General features: G+C 59.4%; 2 protein-coding genes across 9 annotated transcripts in view; one reads left to right on the top strand and one right to left on the bottom strand.

Moving 5' to 3' along the window:
* The window catches only part of NGDN (neuroguidin), a 57,629-nt gene that overhangs the window by 39,408 nt on the left and 147 nt on the right, over positions 1-18,074 (top strand). For 3 of the 4 annotated variants that reach the window (XM_033851311.2, XM_033851313.2, XM_073800640.1), the window contains one exon: positions 13,436-13,605. In XM_033851311.2, the coding sequence (XP_033707202.1) occupies positions 13,436-13,605 (170 nt within the window). Of the gene's footprint in view, positions 1-13,435; positions 13,606-14,703; positions 14,807-18,074 lie in introns of those variants that run through there. The other variant, XM_073800639.1, reaches the window with a different exon arrangement.
* Positions 88-17,174, bottom strand: ZFHX2 (zinc finger homeobox 2). Of its 5 annotated transcripts, none has more exons than XM_073800636.1 (10): positions 14,528-17,174; positions 11,044-13,127; positions 10,339-10,856; positions 9,540-9,780; positions 8,111-8,185; positions 7,627-7,685; positions 5,967-6,167; positions 5,411-5,537; positions 1,782-5,237; positions 88-1,521 (listed from the first exon to the last, which is right to left on the bottom strand). In XM_073800636.1, the coding sequence occupies exons 2-10, from the start codon at positions 13,076-13,078 to the stop codon at positions 542-544; spliced, it is 7,692 nt and encodes a 2,563-aa protein (XP_073656737.1). In that variant the 5' UTR covers positions 13,079-13,127; positions 14,528-17,174; the 3' UTR covers positions 88-541. The 5 variants fall into 5 exon arrangements, with proteins under 5 accessions (XP_073656737.1, XP_033707198.1, XP_033707199.1 ...); XM_033851307.2 differs by having other exon boundaries at positions 11,044-13,536; positions 14,584-17,174; XM_033851308.2 differs by having other exon boundaries at positions 14,584-17,174.

The following is an 18,074-nucleotide window of genomic DNA, read 5'->3' as shown; positions in this document are numbered from 1 at the left end:
CTCTAGACGAGGCGGGTAGGAAGGAGAAGGGGGAGTGGCAAAGTTTATTTTCCTTCCCCCTTCCTTGTCTTGGGTTTTCTTTTTCCTTTCTTCTTCTTCTTCTTCTTCTTTTTTTTTTTTTTGGTGTTTTCTCAGTCAGTGGAACAGCATGGGATAACATATTTGTGTGTTTATAGGAGTTGGAAGGGTGACTGGGAATTCAGTAGGAAAGAGGCTGTAGGAAGATGAAACCAAGGATAGATTTTGTGTCTGGTGGGCAGGGTGGATGTGAATGAATAATCGAGATGGCAAGATGGATGTGTTGGCCGTGAAGACCAAGGGGCAAGGATTTGTGAAGGATCGGTGTGTCTGGGGGTGGAGGAGGAGGCAGGACTCTGCTGGAGGTGGGGTGTGTGAAGCCCACTGAGGGTGGGAACTGAGAGATTCCCAGGGGGGTGGGCAGGGCCAAGGGTAGGGTTAGGGATTTGAGCTCCCACCAGACACCCCTTGGGGTAAGAGGAGCCCCGGGGCCCTCCCTGCCCCCGTGTCTTGGTTTATCTGTTTATAAAGCTAGAAGTGTAGAGGTAGTAGTAGTTTTTGGGTTGGAGTCCGTGTGAGGTAATCTTGCTTCCTCTTTGGCAAAAGCCACAGCAGCCGTGGCGGCAGTGGCGGCGTTGGTGGCGGCGCCAGGTGGGCCCCCTGGGGGCGGGGCCGCCTTGCGCCTGTGGGCCGAGGAGCGCAGGTGCGAGGCCAGGGCTTCTTGCCCACTCAGCAGCACCTCACATGCCAGGCAGTGGTAGGTGCAGATGGGCACCCGCAGTGGGGGGGGCATGGAACCCCCAGAGCCCCGCCCAAAGAAGCAGAAGGATCTCTGGTGAGCAGTGGCCAGGGCCTCCCCGTCAAATGCCATCTTGCACTGGCGGCAAAGGTAGCGGTGGGTCACGTCCACGGTGGAGATGCCCGTGCTGCCTGTCAGCAGCTCATCGGCCTCCCCGGCCTCCCCCTCCCCCGGAGCGGGCAGTTCAGGCGGCTTCGGAGGCGCTGTGGCTATGGGCTCGGGGGCCTGGGGCGGTGGCTGGAGGAGGGCGTTGGGGAGCAGTCCGATGAGGGTCTGAGGTATCACGGGGTTCATGGGAAACAGTCCCTTCTTCATGCCATAGAGCTGTTGGAAGTAGGCCCCCTGTAACTGGGGGCCAAAGACAGCTGGCGGCGTGGCCCCCCCTGCAGAGGGCAACGGGAAGGGCAGGAACTGGCCCCCCAACAGGGCTGGGACAGTGGCCTTCAATGCTTTGAGGTTCTTGAGGGCATCGGTAGAGGAGTTGGCGGGGGCTGCAGCTGGCTTTCGCTCACCGGAGACCTTGTCCCCAGAGGGTTCAGTAGGCGGGCCTGGGGCAGGGTCAGTGGTGCCTACTGTGGAGGTGTTGGTGTGGTCGGGCATAGGTCTCTGAGGTAAGGGGCAGCCTGGGCCAGCAGTCTGGACCACTGTGGTAGCAGGCAGGACCGAAGTGGCGAGGCCAAGGAGGCCTGAGGAGGCTGCAGGGCCTAGGAAGATGAAGAGTGCGGATTAGCCACCTCCTGGCGCTGCCATCCTTCCTGCTGGAGGCCACCTCCAGCCACGTACTCATGCGTCCCCACCGCCTGGCCTCCATGCTCCCTCTCCTCCCTTCTCTACCCCACCAGCTGCAAACACAGGGAGGCCAGGGAGGAGACTGGAGATGGGAGGAGTCAAGAAGGAAAAGGAAGGGCACCTCATTAGAGGGAGATGCCCTCTGAAGTCCAGCTTCTCCCAACCTCTCACTCACCTGCGCTGAAAGGAGCTAAGCTGCCCAGCGGGGGCTGGGCCAGAGCTGGGCCGGACAAGAGGACCGGGGCCAGGCGAGGCAGAGCCGGGGCAGCCCCGAGGGGCACAGAGGCGGGTGTGGTGGCAGGTGGAGCCTTGGGAGCGGGGGGTGCCTCGGGTGCTGGGGCCAAGTCGTAGCACTTGCTTTCACTCTTCAGCTGGGCTCGGACTGCCTCCTTGAGCTTGGCCAGGTGCTGGCGGGAAAAGAGGTGGCCTCGGCAGGAGACATAGAAGTCATACTTGACGTCACAGTAGGGGCAGTCGGTGCGCTGGGCTCCCGAGGGGCCCTCGCTGCTGCCCCCAGCCCCACCGACTGCTGCCCCCTGCAGCTTGGCCTTCTTCTCCTTGGCACGAGCATTCTGAAACCAGACCTGGATGACTCTCTTGGGCAGCCCAATCTCCTCCCCCAGCACCTCACACTCCTGCATGGTAGGGGTACGGTAGGCTTCATAGCAGGCTTTCATGATCTTTAGCTGCAGACTGCTCATCTGGGTCCTGTAGCGCCGCTGCCCCATTCCGTCTGGGACCCCAGCCCCACCTCCTGGGCCCCCATTGGTCCCTCCAGTCCCAGGGGACTCTGGTTCAGCCAGGCTGGAAGCTGACGAATCACTTAAGTCCCCTGCAGATGGACTGCAAGCCTCACTCTCTGGAGAAGCTTTAGACGGTTCCTCTGGGCCCTCATCCTCATTGGGTGGAGGGGGCGGTGGGAGAGGTAGAGGTGGCTCTGGTGTCAGAGTGGGGGCCTCTTTCCCAGGTGGCAGGAAAGGCAGAGGCCCAGCAGCAGGGGTGACCGTGGGGTAGGGAAAAGTGGGTGTTTCCCTCTTTGGGGCCTCCCTCCCAGCCCCATCATCCACCTTGCCCAGCAAGTGGTTGAACTTGGGGAAGGGTGCAGGGCTGGGTGTGATGGGGACCTTGACTGCCGGACTGGGCACTGCCCCGGGGGTGCTTCGGAACTGGCCCTTCCTCTCCCGGGCCCTGGTGTTCTGGAACCAGACCTGCACCACTCGCTTCTTGAGCCCCACCTCCTCGGAGATGCAGTCGAGCATCTTGCGCGTCGGGTTGGAGTCCTGCATGTACCAGCGGTACAGGATCTCCAGCTGCTCGGGCAGGATGGTGGTGCGCAGGCGCTTATCCCTGGGGGGCTCACCCTCCCCACCCACCCCTGCTTCGCTGCCCGTGGGTGACAGGCTACCGTCCTCGTGCTTCCGTTTGAGGGGTGGCCCTGGCACTGGTGGAGTGCCTGGCACCAGAGGGTTTCGCTCCCCGAACACCAGCAAGGGCAGCTCTAGGAGGTGGGGGGCAGTGCTGGGCTGCACAGGTGGCAGGAAGTGGAGCCGGCGGTGACTGGTCAGGAGGTCCTGGCTGGGGAAAGACATGGCGCACTGGTCACAGGCGTGGACGGGGGAGGGCGAGGGAGGGGCCCTCCCTTCAGGCTCTTTGCCTCCTGGCTTTGTGGCCTCTGCTTGGCCCAGCTCTTCCCTGTCTGGAGGTTCTGGTGATGGGCCCTCAGGCCCGGCTGGGGGTTCTGGGCCCTGTTCCTCCTCTGCGTCTTCCTCCTCTGCGTCTTCCTCCTCTTCCCCTCTCTCTGCCTCTTCCTCCTCTTCCGGATGCTGGTCGTCATAGCATTTCTTGAGGTGCCGCACCAAGTCAAACACACAGGAGAAGGTGGCGTGGCAGCGCCGGCAGCCAGAGGCTCCCCCAGTGCCTCCCCCGCTGGGCACAGGCCCACCGTCGCCGGCGCTTCTGCGAGCCTTCTGGCGGGCGTTCTGGAACCACACCACCACCACACGGCTAGCCAGGCCCAAGAGACTCGCGAGCCGCTCCACCTCTCCGTCCTTGGGGTAGGCGCTGGTCTCAAAGAAAGACTGCAGGGCTTGGGTCTGGAACTCTGTGAACTTGGTTCTGGAGAAGCGGCGGCCTGCAGGCACCAGGGGAGGAAGATTCCCTCTGGAGCTTTCCTCCTCCTCTGGGGGCCAGCGTCCTGCTGCCCGGCCTCGCTCCTCAGGGGGGCGGGCCCCCCCTGCCTCAGACTCTGGGCCCAGGTGGGGAGCAGGTGAATCCAGAGGCCCATCGGGAGGCTTGGGGGACCCTGCCGGGGGTGGGTAGAGGCTATCATAGCTCTTTCGAAACTGAGCGGCATATCGGCTCAGGGCCTCAAAGGGCAGAAAGCGGCGGTGCACGTGCTCCTCGTGTGTCTTGAGGATGAGCATGTTGGAGAAGAGTTTCCCACAGGCCCCGCAGGCCAGCTTGTCCCCACCCCCCAGGGCCTCGGGTGGGGGTGGTGTTGGGGGAGGGGGCACAGCCTGCTTCCCCTCATTGTACTGGATCACCAGCTCAAAGCCAAAGTTTTCTAGAAGGGCTTTGGCTGCAGTGCGGGCTGCCTCGTTGGGTGTCGGCTGGGGGGGTGAGCTGGGCGCCGTCTCGGTCCCCTCTTCTGCCGCCGGTGGCCGCTCCCACTCTCGCTCAGCCAGCTCGGCCTTAGGGGGTGGGGGAGGAGGGGTGGCGGCCGGCAGGGACAGCAGGGGCGCGGGCCCAGCCAGTGCCAGTTTGGGCCCTACCTTGAGGTCATGGAGGTAGAAGGGCAGGAGCAGCTGCTGCTGCTGGAGCTTAAGCAGGGACTCGGGCACCAGAGGGAAGGAGGGCAGGACTGGTGGGGCGAAGAGTGGGGCTGGGAATCGGTGCAGGTCCAGGGGAGGTGGGGGAGGGGACAGGAAGGGCAGTCCACCAGACACGAAGCCACCAGGGTCAGGGCCCTTCTTCTCAGTGCCCACCTCCCCCTCAGTCTCGCCTTCCTTGGGCTCTTCTGGGCCGCGCTCTGGCCCCTCGGCCTTGGCATCTGTCTTGGCTCCCCTCGAGCGAGTCTGGTGCAGGACGGAGCGCATGTGGATCTCCAGGGTGGAGCTCTGGTTGTACGAGACGCGGCAGACCGTGCACTTAAAGGGCTTGTCTGTGGCAGCGGCGGGGGCGGGCGCGGCCCCGGCTTCCCCGCGGGCAGGCCCGGAGGGGTCAATGGCAGCCTTCTTCATCTTGTGCAGGTGGGAGACCGAGTTATAATGGACCAGGAGGATGTTCTTCTGCGTGAAGGACTCCTTACACACAGTGCACTTGTAGGGCCGGGCAGGGTCGAGAAACTTGTCCAGGGCAAAGTTGGTGGTCTTCCGATAGGTCAGAGGGTGGCGAGAGTCAGCCGGAGCTGGCTCTGCCAGGCGGGGCTCCCCGCCAGCCCCCTCTTCCTCCTCAGCCGTGGCGGGTGGAGGAGCTACCTCGTCAGCTTGGGCATCAGGCCGAGGGGCTGGAGATGGGGCTGGAGAAGAGGGCTGGTCAGGGCTTCCCATGGGCTTGTCTGGGGCCTCGGCTGAGGGCAGGGGAGGCTCAGGAGGAGGCTCGGGACTGGCTTCCGGGGTCAGGTGAGGGCCTTCTAGGGGAGAGAGAAGGGGGCGCAGTGAGAAGGGAACCTTGTCTAAGTCAGACCCCACCCACTCAATATCTAGGGCAACTCATCCTTGCCTCAGTTGCCTTTAGACCTTCTTGGTCCGAGGAATCCAGGTCCCCTTTCCTGCCACCTTGGGAGGTCTGCCCTCCCTTCCTTACCTGCTGCTTGGTCTCTGCTGGGCACAGACTCTGGCCCGGGAGCGGGGGGCTCTGGGCCGTCCCCCAGAGGGCTTAGAGTGGGCCCAGGCAGCACTTTGGTCGTCAAGGTCATCTCTACAGTTGTGGCCTGCGATGGAAGAGATCCCAGTGACTTCCCCCACCGTCCCGCTACCCCAGACCCCCCAGCTCTGCACCTGTGTCTGTGCGCAGCCCAGCTCCAGCCTCCTCTGTGGACAAACCTCCCACCTGCCCAGCTCCAGCCTCCTCTGTGGACAAACCTCCCACCTAACTTCTGCCTTCCCCACGAAGGGGAGGGCCTGGGCTGCTGCCTGTCCTGTCCGGCAGCCGTGCCTGCTGTGGAACAGCTCCTCTCAGGACCCAAGGGCGCTTCCTCCCCAGCGAGTAGAGGCTCTGGACAGGTTTCGGCTCTGAGGTTCCCTCCAGCTCTAAACTCCACCTTCAGATCCACGCAGAGCCGCTCCCCTCAGCACACACAGCTGCCCGGACACCGCGGCCTCTGCCTCCCCTCCTGCCTTGCCCCCCAGCCCGTACTCACCGCGAGCAGCAGCCTCTCAACGCACTCGGGCACCACGTTGTGCAGGTGGCTGAGGTGGAAGTGCAGGGCAGGCCGGCCCACCAGCTGCTCCTGGCACAGAGGGCACCGGTACTTGGGCTGCACTGCGTGCTGGGAGAGCGCGTGCGCCCTCACCTGCTCGGACTCTGGGCTCAGGAAACTGCAGTATGGACAGCAGAACACCTGGGGCACACAGGCGGTGGGGGGAGGTGTCAGGGAGGGGTGGGACTCACCACTCACCCGGACACAGCCTGGTCCTACCCCTGCTGGAGGAGGAGTCCCAGTCCTGAAAGCTAGCTCCTCCCTCGCTTCACTTGGACGGGGACAAAGGCCTAGGCTGGGCTGCCCCGGCTGGCCCGCCTTCTCTGTCCTGCCCTCTCCCTCCATCCTGGCCTCTCTCTTCCCCTGTCGCTGCTGCCCTACTCCGTTCTCCAGCCGACAGGACGGCCCTGTACCTACCTCCTCTGATTTAGTTTTCTTTTCTTACCTGCCCCCACCCTGCCTGTGCTCCTCCGTGAAATAGCTCCCCTTGCTTCTGGCACTTCCTGGACCCAGAGGCTCCTGAATCCCTGCCACTCTGCCTCTCCAAGGTCCCTGGACTAAGCGGGGCGCTCCCTACCTGTCTGCTCGGAAGCCGGCTCTTTCTCCCTCCTTCCTACTTTCTTTGCCTGCCTTTTTCTCCCCTTCCCTTTTTAATGTAAACAAACACCACAGCTCCCCCAGTGGCCCTGGAAAATTCTGGCCTGGCGCTGTTGGCGCATTCCCGCCCGTACCTCCAGAGGGTGGGGCGTGAAGGCCCCCCTACTTCCGCCTCAGTCACCTGACTGCCTGACCTGCAGCCTGCATTTCTGTCAGCCTGCACTTCCTCTCCTGTCGCCTGTGCCACTGGTCCAGGCCCGCATGTCAGGGAGGGGGTGGCCGTAAAGGAAAGGTATTCGGACGCTCATCTTAACGCACCCGTAGCCCTGGGAGCAGATAGCTGGAACAGGAGTTAGGAGGCAGGGGAGCTGAGGACATAAGCCGTCACTGCAGCAGTTTGCAGTCGTAGTACACACGGCATATTGCAGTCCGGTTTGGAGAGCTGGGAGGCACAGGGTGGCACCTCAAGACCAAAGGCTGGGAATCCCCTCAGAATGAACCCTTTCAGGCCACAGAGCTAAGCTACTCTTGGGCCCTGCCTAGGTCAGCCACTCGGAGACTTGCAGAGCTTCCTGTCTGCGTGGATCATCTGGGTCAGTTCCTCTAGCCTGAGGAAGGAGGTGCCAGGGCAGTTCCACCCAGGCTCGGGGTTCTCTGTAGAAGATGAACTTCACGTCTTTCTGCTCCCAACAGGAATAAAGAGCTGGGCAGCAGCTAGTGTTTTATTTTTGCCTTTCTCTTTTCATTCTGTCTCCCTCTGTGCTCCACCCCTCAGGGCCGGCTCAGCTGGTGCTCACATCCGGTAACTGGACCTAGGTGCAATTTCTGAAATGTATTTGGAGTGACGTAAGTCACAAGCATGATAAAATTAGATCTGCCTTTGGTCTGAAATCTCTTGTCTTTAAAGACCTACTAATTAGAAGTTCAGCCTTTAGGATATGAGCAGATCTCAGTAAAATTAGACACCCTCCCCCAAGATCTTCCCAGTTACCCCGGTTCTGACCGTGGTCTGGCCGGCACTGTCTCCAGGAGGGCCAGTCTTGTTCTCTGCCTCTTCAGAAGCTGAAGATGAAAGGAGAGATTAAGAGACTCTGACAGCCCCTCCCTCTTCCTTTCGCAGACCCCCGGCCCTTAAGATGACCTGATTTGTAGCAGAGGGCTTCCAAGGTAGGGGTGGGCTCTGGGGAAAGGGAGAAAGGGCAGGGAAGCACAGACTGCGCTCAGTACAGGGAGTGGAGCTTGGCAGGGCTGAGCCCGGGTTAGCGGGATGGCCAGAGGGCAAAAGCACCCAGCTTTCTGTGGCTCTGCCTCCCTTCCCTCTGATGAGCCCTTTCTTTTGATCACTTTAGCTCCTTCTGCACAGGAGGCCTTGCTGGGTGTCTGGATTACCACAAGGTCCCATGAGCATCTCAGAATGTATAATATTAGGACTGGGGGGTGAGGAGGGCAAGGGATGGAGAAAGAAATGGATCAGATGAGCAACTCACCCAATTGTTCTGTCTTATTCTGGGCCTCTTTCTCAGGGGTGGGTGGCTCAGCTAAGGGGGTGACAGGAGCCTTCCCTGTGTAGGATGAAGAGAGAGTCAATTTAAAAGGATGAAACATCAGAGGAGGGAGGACATAGGGCAGAGGAGGGAGGACATAGGGCAGAAGAAGCAGGACAAGCAGCCAGGCAGTAAAGGGAGAAGATGGATAGATGAGTCAATAGGCAGGAGAGGACAAAAAGCCGCCAAAAAGAAATACAGAGGATGAGGGGGGAAATTACAGTGTTGGAACTGGTAGAGCCTAAGAAATCATCTCTGCGAGTCTAGCCCCGTCATTAAAGATGAGGGAACAGGTCCAGCAGCAGGCGATAGAAACAGGACCAATCTCAGCTCCCTGTCTTGACTGATCCTGGAAGAAGGGAGCCCAGAAATGTAGAGTGAGGGGCGCCGAAGAGGGCAGGTGAGGTTGAAAGGAAGCAGCTGCAGCGAGCAGGAGGCGGCAGGTCTAGCTGGGAGAGGAGATTACCACTCAAGCAAGAATTGACAGATGTGTAGGAATTTATTTTCAGTGGCGGCCTAATTAAAGTGCTAAAGTTCCTTAACTCCATTCAGTCCTGCTCCAGGATCGTTAGCTATTGATCTGGGCCCCTCCGGCACTTAACTCCAGCCAGTGTATTGGCAATTCAATTAGCACCAGTCAGTGCTGCCTGTTCCTGGTTCCTGCTGCCCCTGCCCTCACCCTTGCCCACCGCCAGCCTCTGCAAAGCCCGGACACCCGTGCCCAGCTCTCACAGCCCCTTCCAGGCTCTTCTGCACCCTCTGGGTCAATGGTGCCTGGCGGGCTCTGCTCAGTCTCTCTCGTACAACCTCAGCTGCCTAAGGGGGACCCTAAGCCCAGCCTTCGGACTGAAGACCTCCTAGGAGACAGGAAGAGGCTGGGGAGCTCATCAAGGGCTTCCCATCCTGCTGCCTTCGGGCCATGCCCCCAGCTCCCACCTCCTTCTGACAAGTCCTGGCCCAGCCCAAAGCTGATTCTATCTCTGTTTTTCTCCCTTCCTCTCCTTCTGACCAGCTGCTGCCACACCCCACACACGCCCCGCCTCCCGCCCACCCCAAGCTTTGCCAGCACACAGTCACCACTCGGAATCACCGGGTGGTTCCTTCTCACCTCCCTTCCTGCTCTACCTCTCCACCCAGCAAAATCCCTGCTCTTCTCTGCCTCCTCCTCCAACAGCCTCTTGTCCCCCACTTCCCTCGGCTGCCCCAGTGTTCCTAAAAGCCAGTTTCAGCAGCCTTCCCAGCGCCTTTCCGCTTGCTCTGGACTGTGCACGGCCCCATTTCTCGTCCCCGTGCCACTTTCTGCTGGGCCCCCAGCTCCCGCCCTCGCTGCCCTCCCCGCCCACCTCTTCTTCTCCAGTCCCCTCTTCCTCACCGGGAGGCCGGAGCTGCCCGTGGCTGAAGCTCAGGATGCTCTGAAGAGCTGAGAGCCCCTCGTCGGCTGCGGGGCCGCTCTGTAGCAGCTGCAGGCGCCGCTGGGCCTGGGCATCGCGGTGGGCAGGGGCGCGCAGGTGCTGCAGCACAGCCAGGCGGGAGGGCGTCTCCCAGGCGCACAGCAGGCAGCGGAACAGCCCCAGCTCCGTCCCCGCCGCTGCCCCCTCCATCTCCAGCAGAAACTGGAAACGGGAGGGAGGCTGCTCAGGCACAGAAGGACAGATGGACGCCCCCAGGTCCTGGGGGCCCCTTTGCCTCCCCGGGGGGCCTGACCAGCAGCACCCCGACACCCCTTCCTCCCTCTTGGACTCTCCTCTTCCTTCCTTTGGCCACCTGAGTGTGACTGCCTTTTCTCCACCGTCTCCTCCTCTTCCTACTACCAATCCTGGACTCCCTCCTAGTATATGAATGGAATCTGGTTCCATCCTCTTGAACTTCTGGGGACAAGATGGACTGAGCAGACACAGAACCCTCCCGCTAGTCCCAAACGCCAGAAAAGTTGAATAAAGTACCGGAGTCACTTGGTCAGAGTCCACCGTCCTTTGGTCTTTCTCCACGTCTGTCTCCAAATAGTTTTTCCCCTGGTGCCCTGGCCTTTTTTCTCCAATCCCGCCCCCCTGGGTTTTCGCATCACCTTCCCACTCTGCATCTCCTTGCTCCAGCCCCATCCCCTTCTCCTCTCCCCCTCAGGCTCTGTGCTGTGCCCTTCAAATCCCAGACCCTTCCTGCCCTGCTCTCACCTTATAGATCTGGATGTTCTCTTCGTGGGCCGCACCCCGGGCGTGCAGCTGCATCTTCTCCTTGCTGTTGGACTCAAAGTCACAGATGTTGCAGCGCAGGTGCAGGGTGGGGACAGACCCATAAGGAGCCCCGTCTCCCAGGGGCACTGGGGAGGGGGTGCCCACGGCCCCGCCACCCTCCCTCAGGTGGGCCGCCAGCTGGTACTTCTGAGCATGTTTGTCGGTCTTGAGGTGGAGCTGGAAGTTGGCCTTGAGCTGGGTGCCATAGCAGCAGAGCTTGCAGCGGTGGGTGTCCCCAGCTACTTCCTTCCACTCGGCCTCCGGGAGGCTCCGGCCCACGCTGCAGTGGTAGAGCAGCAGCTCCAGGCTGTCTGTGCTGAAGGCCTGGCACACGAGGCATCGGAACACCTTCAGGGATGGGCTGTCATCTGGGGGCGGCGAGGCAGGCAGCCCGTCGGACAAGGGGCCCAGAAGCTGACTTTGAGGCAGGTGGGCATCCGGGGAGGGGCTGCCGGGGGCTACGGGACAGAGACAGGTTAGTGGCCCCAGGAAGGAACAGGGAAGGGTCAGCTTGCTGTGTGGGAATGGGAGGGGTGGATGCTGAGGGAGCTGGGGTTATTTAAGCGGCGGGGCTGGCCCTGGGGAGAAAGCAGGGAACCGAGTTTGGCCCCGAGGAAGGGAAAAGAGAACACCCAGGGAGCTTACCAGCTGTGGTGAACTTGCGGGCAGGTGCTCCGAGGTGGTGGAAGCCATTGAGAAGCAGCTGGGCTTCCAGGGGCTTGTCTGGCCTCAGCCCGGGGCCAGGCAAGGGAGCCTGAGGCTGCCCTAGGGCCTGCGGTCCGAAGTACTGGAAGAGGTCAGGGGAGGTGGCAGGGGCAGCCCCTGCTGGGGGAGGGGGGCCTGGCCCCACCATCCCCGGCGGCAGCCCCAGCGGCAGCCCCTGGTGCAGCATGAGGACGTTCTGCATGTGCTTCTCGGAGGTCATGTGGATGCGCAGATTGCGGGAGATGTTGGTCTCGTAGCTGCACACCTTGCACTGCCAGGACGCTTTGGTCTTGGGCTCCTTGTCCCCCGCGGGGGGCAGGAGCGCTGCCTCTTGGGGGCTCCCCTGCCCCACCGGCCCCGCCTGGAAGCCCTGCAGGTTGGCCAGGTGCTTGTCGGACTGCATGTGGATGCTGAGGTTGCCCTTGGTGGTGGTGGAGTAGTTGCAGATGTCGCAGCGGTAGGGCTTGTAGCCACAGTTGTAGCTCTCCCCCCGGGCGAGGCGGGGGTGGGCGCCCCCAGCGCTGCAGTAGCTGCAGTGACTGTTGCTCTCAGGGTGCTTCTCCCGCATGTGCACATCCAGGGTCTGCTGGTACTTGTAGTGCCAATTGCACTTGGGACACTTGAGCGTCTTGCAGGAGTTGCGCGAGTGTAGCAGAGCCATGTGGCTGGACAGGCTGAGGCCCTGGTAGGCCGCAGGGGCCGGGGTGTAGTCGTCGGCTGGGCGATAGGGCTGGGGCGGGTCACCGGGGTCTTCGGGGGAGCCCACTGGGGCAGGGAGAACGCCCCCGTCCTTGGAGGTGGGTGAGCTTTGGTTGAGCGAGGGGCAGAGCCCTCCATCCTCCTCTTGCCCCTCGGGGAACCAACCTGGCCCTGCCTCGCCTGCCAGCGTCGGCGATTCTTTGGCTTGGCTTGGGCTGGGGTTCCAGGCGGCTGGGGTTGTCAGCGGGGAGGGCGGGCTGAGGGCCACGTCTTCTTCCACGGGCAGGACAGGGGCCTGGGCTTCGGCCGCGGCGGGGCCATCCTCAGTCTGAGCCGCGTGGGCCTCCATGTTCACGGCGCTGCTGTTGTCGAGGGGTATTTCTAAAGGGGCGTGAGCAGGCAGCTGTGGTTCCAGGAAGCTCAGGAGGGCCACGCAGCCCTCGTCCCCCTCCCGGAGCACGGCTGGGTTGCCTGGCAGGCCCTGGTGTTGAGCAGCGGTTAGCTTCACCCCGTGAGACTGTGTGTGACCCACAAAGGCCTGGGGCCTGCCGAAACCCAGGCGGCACGGGAGGCAGAGCCAGAAGAGTGCCCTGGGGTCTCCTCCCCTGCTCCCCATGGGGCCATCTTTGGGATCTCCAGGTGGGTTTGGAGCCAGCTGGTAGCTCCAGAAGGCTCCATCCCTTCCCTCACAGGTGGCCGGAGATGGCGCTGAGGTATCGTGGGACAGAATTTGGTCAGAAGAGCTAAAGCCTTGGATTGGGTCAAAGCCATGTTGGATGTGAAGGGCAGTGAGGTGTACAGGGGGCGGGTGGGCAAGGAGGGGCAGGCTGGGCTCTTCCTTGATGCCTGCCTCACCCCAGGGGAAGCCCTTTGGTAACGGGAGTTCGCTGCCACCTGGCAGGGACAGCTTGGCCACTAGGCAGGCCTCACCGCCAGCCGTGAAGACTAAGTGGTCGCTCAGGTCCACAGGAGGGAGCCCTCCTCCTCCCTCCCCCTCTTCCGCCCCCAGGCCCTTTGGCGGGGAGCCACCACGGCCAGGCTCCTCTTGGGGCTCCCCTATCTCCTTTGGTGGGACGAGGCCACAGCCTGGCTCCAGGGGCTGCCCCCCGGGCTCTGAGGACCTCATGCTCTCAGAGGCGGAGGGGGCCGCAGGGGGATCTTTGGTGACAGGATCAGAGGGGGTGCGGGGGGAGGAGGTGTCCGGAGGCGGGGACGGGGCATTGTACCCAGGGGAGGGGGTGGTGCCAGCGGTAGAGGACGAGTTAAGGGTGGCCATGGCAGACGGAGGAGAGCTGGGGGTTCATTTCAGCGTGACAGCCAGGACCCTGTGGGGGAGACACGGAGAGAGCGGAGCTGTGAGGTGGCAGCGGAGACACCCAGTCAGGCAGTAGATTCTCCGGATCCTCCGGCCCCACCCTCCTCCCTGAGCGCCGGATTCAAGCACCCATTTGCCAGCTTGAAGCTTCATTACCTTAGCGTCTAACAGACTTCAAAGTGAACATGTCCAGAATCAGAACTCTTTATTTCTGCCCTGAACTTGTTTCTTCCCATCTTCCCGATCTCAAAACTTGGTACCACCATTTATCTGGTTGCTTAGGCTAGAAACCCAAAGTGTCCTCCCTCTCACCCACAGGCAGGCAATTCGACAGCACCCTCTCATGCGAGCGTCTCCGCCTTCCATTCATCCACGTCTCCGTCAGCACCAGCCTAGCCCAAGCCATTACTGTCGCTTGCCTGAACGAGTGCAACAGACTCCACGTTGGCCTCCACTTACACTACTGCCCCTCCTTCCGCTCAGAATGATCTTTTATTTAATTCTCAATTATGAGAAATGCCAAACATACATAAAGATAGACCAAACAATATGAGGAACCCGTTTGTACTCATCACCCAGCTTCAACAGTCTCCAAACTCAGGGCCAATCTTTTTTTTTCTTTAATTGAAGTGCAGTTTGTGGCAATCTCTGCTTACAGCAAAGTGACTCAGTTACACACACAGAGACATTCTTCTTTATATTCTTTTCCATTATGGTGTATCACGGGATATTGAATATAGTTCCCTGTACTATACAGTAGGACCTTGCTGTTAACTCATGGCCAATCTTGTTTCATCTATATCCTCACCCACTTCCCCTTTTCCTGTACTGTTTTAAAGCAAATTTCAGGCATCATAATCACCTTTCAAAATGTAAACCATACTATATTCTGCTGAGAACCCATCAGTGAGTTCACTGCACTGTAAATAAAATCCAAACTCTGCTCCCTGATCTACAAAAAAGGCCTATTTGATCTGGCACCTGCCTACTTCTGACACATCTTTAATACTCTCCACCCCACCTGGCTGGCTAACTCCAGCCCACTGACCTTCTTGGTTCCTCAAACACACCAAGTTCATTCCCACCTTAGCAGCTTGCCCGAGCTGTTTACTCTGCCTGCAGTGCTCTTCCCCCAGACTTCTGCCCAGTGGCTCCTTGTCATTCGGTGTCTGCTTAAATAGCACCTCTTCCAACAGGCCTCGCCTCTCTACAGAAGCTAACACAACCGGCGGCGGGGGTGGGGGTGGGGGATGGGGGGTGGGGAGGGGTATTTTCTTCAGAGATTCATCACTACCTGATATTTCCTGGTTTCCTTATTTCTCCCTTCTAGAAACTAAGTTCCATGGGCGCAGGAACTCTGCTTTATTGGTTGCCCTATCATTGGTACCGAGAAAGATGCTTGCCACATACCCATACATGTCTGTTGAATAAATCAGCTCTGGGAAAGACCCTCAGATTTTCCATACCCTGAAGAGTTAGTTTCCCAAAGTCAAGGTCCTCTTGCCAGAGAGGCCACAGTGACTTTCCTCTGGCCTGCAGACACCATGCTGCTCTCAGATGCGTTCCATAGCCATCTCTCATCACAGGTGGAAGAGCTTCTGGCCAATTGAAAGACAATGGCTTGTGTGAGATGAGCCGCACCCCTCCTCCTCCCCAGGGATTAAAAAAAGTAACAGCAATAACATTAAGGTACGTATAGCATGGCCCTGGCACTGTGTTAACTGCTTTAATCAATTATCTCATTTAATCTCACGACAACCTTATTTTATGGGTGAGGCACCCAAGAAAGAGAGGCTGAATTAGCTGATTGTCACAAGCTCCAAGGCGGTGAGACTAGAAAAGGACTGGCGGCCACAGAGCTGGACCCCAAAGCTGTGGCCTGGGCTCCTCCATCTACCCAGACTGCCCCGCAGACACAGTACTGGCGAAATGAGCCTCCCGAAGTCTAGAAGTCAGGATTCCCGAGCTGCCTCCAGCTGACCAGGATTACCGAGCCCCACCCGCTTTTTTACCTTGGTCTCCCCTCAAACTCACCAGTTCCCCCATGCCTCACCATCCCATGCTTCTCCCAGTGTCCCAGGTGGCCTGACTCCTCTTCAGTTCTCAATTATCAGCAGATATCGAACGATTAAACCTTTAGCGCTCAGGCCAGAGTGCTGCCAGGAAGTGGTGTGGCCTCTCCCGCCTTGGGCAGCCTCTAACCCTCACCTTCAGATTCCCTGATTTGGAATGGGTCCTTGGTCTGGCCGCACTCAGCCTGGAGGCCCCCATTCCCACTTCCCTCCTCCTCCTGGGGGGCCAGCCAGGCGTGAAGTCGAAGGAGGAGCCATTAAGGCGCTCCGCGAGGGGCTGGCTCTGCATGCTAATGAAAATGCAAATCAGCACCTGGGCCGAGGTGGGTGGAGAACTAACAGGGAAGTAAAGGAATTGGACGGGGGGCGGGGCGGGGGGGGCAGTTATCTTACATAACCAGAAAGCAGAAGCCCTGAAGTTGTGGGATAGAGGTATTCTTCCTATGGAATCCTTGGGGTGCCGGGGGAAGTGGGGAGATACATGTGCTGGAGTGTGAGGGCCTGACATTCCACTGTCACCCCCATAATGGGGGCTCACCTGGTAGGAAGAACTGAGACCGGGCAAGAGCGGCCCCTCCTGGGCCCTGACACTGAGGGCTGAACCTGGTGGGTGCTCTCCCCGTGCTGGCCCACCTCACATCCGTCAGCAACTTCTCTCTGGCTCCCGAATCACAACTGTAGATCAAACTGCAGAGGAGGGCTAGGAAGACCTAAGCCCCAAATCCTCTCTCCAAAGCTTTTACTTCCCAGGACTGGAAAAAAGACAGCTGATTCCTAGCTAGAAACCAAAGGAGCTTAGCTTTGGGCTAGCTAGTGGGTGAGACCTGGATCAGCGGAGGGAGGGTAGGTCTGAAGCTGTTTAAAATTGCAAATCTCTTTCCCCCCCCTCCCCCTCCCCTCCCCCTCTACAGGAAAGAATTTCAATTGCAAATTTATCTCTGCCTCAGTGCCTCTCTTCCCGCTCCCCCCACTGCCACCAACTCCCCTCCCCTCTTCTCTGTGCTTCTCCCATCACCCACTATTTATTACAAACCTTGAACTGCAGCAATTATTTTTTCACTTTCCCCCCCTCCTTCCATTTTCCTCCGCCTCTGTCTTTTCTTCTGTCCCTCTCTGAATCTGTGTCCCTTTCTCTGCCCTTCCTACCTTGACCTCAGTTTTCATCTCTTTCTGGAGACAGGTTCCCACGCACCACGACCAGGCCCAGAGTCTTATTCTCCCTCAGACCACTGTCATTCTTCCTGTGGTTCCAGGCTTTCCTTAAGGGCATCTCCTCTCCCTCAGGGTACACCTTAGACGTGGGGAAAGGGAGAAGGCAAGCCCTTAAAGGCCCTGGCATTCCTGCGTGTGGAGGAGGGAAGGAGGAAGAGGGCGGATCGGGTGTAGGGTGGAGGTGGGGGGATAGTCAAAAGGAAGGACCTGGGTAGAGGCGAGGGCCGGGGGCCCGCGAGGAGAGGGGTTAGGGGAGACAGAGCAGGCAGTGGTGGCGGTGTGATTAGAGCGGAGATTGATGTGAAGGGGCGCCACAGACGGCAGAGAGAGTCAATAAAACGAGAGGATCACATTAGAGGCGACAGAAAGAGCTTTAAATTACAAGGCTGCTGCCACCGAGGGGGATAGGAGGGGGCAGGCCTGGAGCCAGGGGAGGGTGGAGAGTTCTGAGGGTGTAGTCATCCCCTAAGATGAATCATCTAGCTCCAAAATGGCCCTCAGCCTCCAGAGCTCCCTTGCTGCCCCTTCACTCCATCACCCTCCCTAATGCTTCCTTCCCTCACAGCGTGAGGCGAAAGGGAAAATGGAGAGAAAGCTATGGGGAAACAGAAGAGATTTTTGGGGGGTATTGCCCTCTTCCTCTGTCCAGACCCAGGTCCCTTGCTATTCCTCAAGGAGAGAAGGAAAGGATGGCAGTGCTACTTCTTTCAAAGCTCAGCTAGGGACTTGTTGCCCCATCAACATAATCCCTGCACTGAGATATTCTTCCATGGGAGGTGGGCAGAAAAGCACCCTGTAAGTAGCTGGACAAGAATTCCTACTTCTTGAAATGTACCGTACTTAGAACAGGAAGACGCCAGGGAACCAGGAGGCTTCAGGACAGACAGTAGGACCCAGAGAGCTACAAAGAAAGACGTTATGAGAGGGACAGAAAGGCTTGGATGTGAAGTGGAAAGCTGCAAAGGCGGGCTCTGAGACCGCAAAAGACAACACTCTGAGACTTCAGAACCCGAGAATTACAGGAGCCAAAGGAGCTAGGGCAAAGGAAGGACCAAAGAAGTGAGGCCTGAGCAAAGGAAGAATGTGCCCCTCACCGAGGAGGCGCCAGGCCGTGGGGCCTGTAGAACTGGAGGCAAAGCTGGCCAGGGGCACTTCCTCTGGAGCTGGAGCCCCAGCAAGACCAGGACTCCCCTGGGCTGGAGCCCCCTCCCACCTCTGGCAGAGCTGGAGTGGAAAAGTGACACGACTTCCCCCTAGTGGTTATGGAGGGAACATCACCGAGGAGAGGACAGGCCCGCAGGGACAGACTGGCTTTCTCCTCCCAGCTCCCCTTCTTAAAATAAAAAACAAAACCCCCTCTCCTTTCTTTTCTTCAAACCCAACGACAGGGCAAAGTCTTCCCCAGCAAAGTCGGCCAGAGGACACTGGCACATTTGCTTACAATTTGCATACAGTGATTTCCAAGCCCCAGCCCTCCAGACATTTTTGCCTTTCACTTTTCCAATTGTTCCACCTATCCTCTTTCCTTGGAGCCCATTTTAGGGACCTTTTCTTTCTTCTCTCTGAAATCCCTGCCTCCAGCCTGCCCTCTTCCACACTAACTTTGCCCTGCCCTTCTCCCCTTTCGGTTTCAACCTGTTGCTTATAAGAGGCAGCCACAGAGGGGAGGGGAA

The sequence above is a fragment of the Tursiops truncatus genome, chromosome 2 (genome assembly GCF_011762595.2).
Source record: "Tursiops truncatus isolate mTurTru1 chromosome 2, mTurTru1.mat.Y, whole genome shotgun sequence".
Lineage (NCBI taxonomy): Eukaryota > Metazoa > Chordata > Mammalia > Artiodactyla > Delphinidae > Tursiops > Tursiops truncatus.
This window is presented reverse-complemented; position numbering and strand designations above follow the sequence as displayed.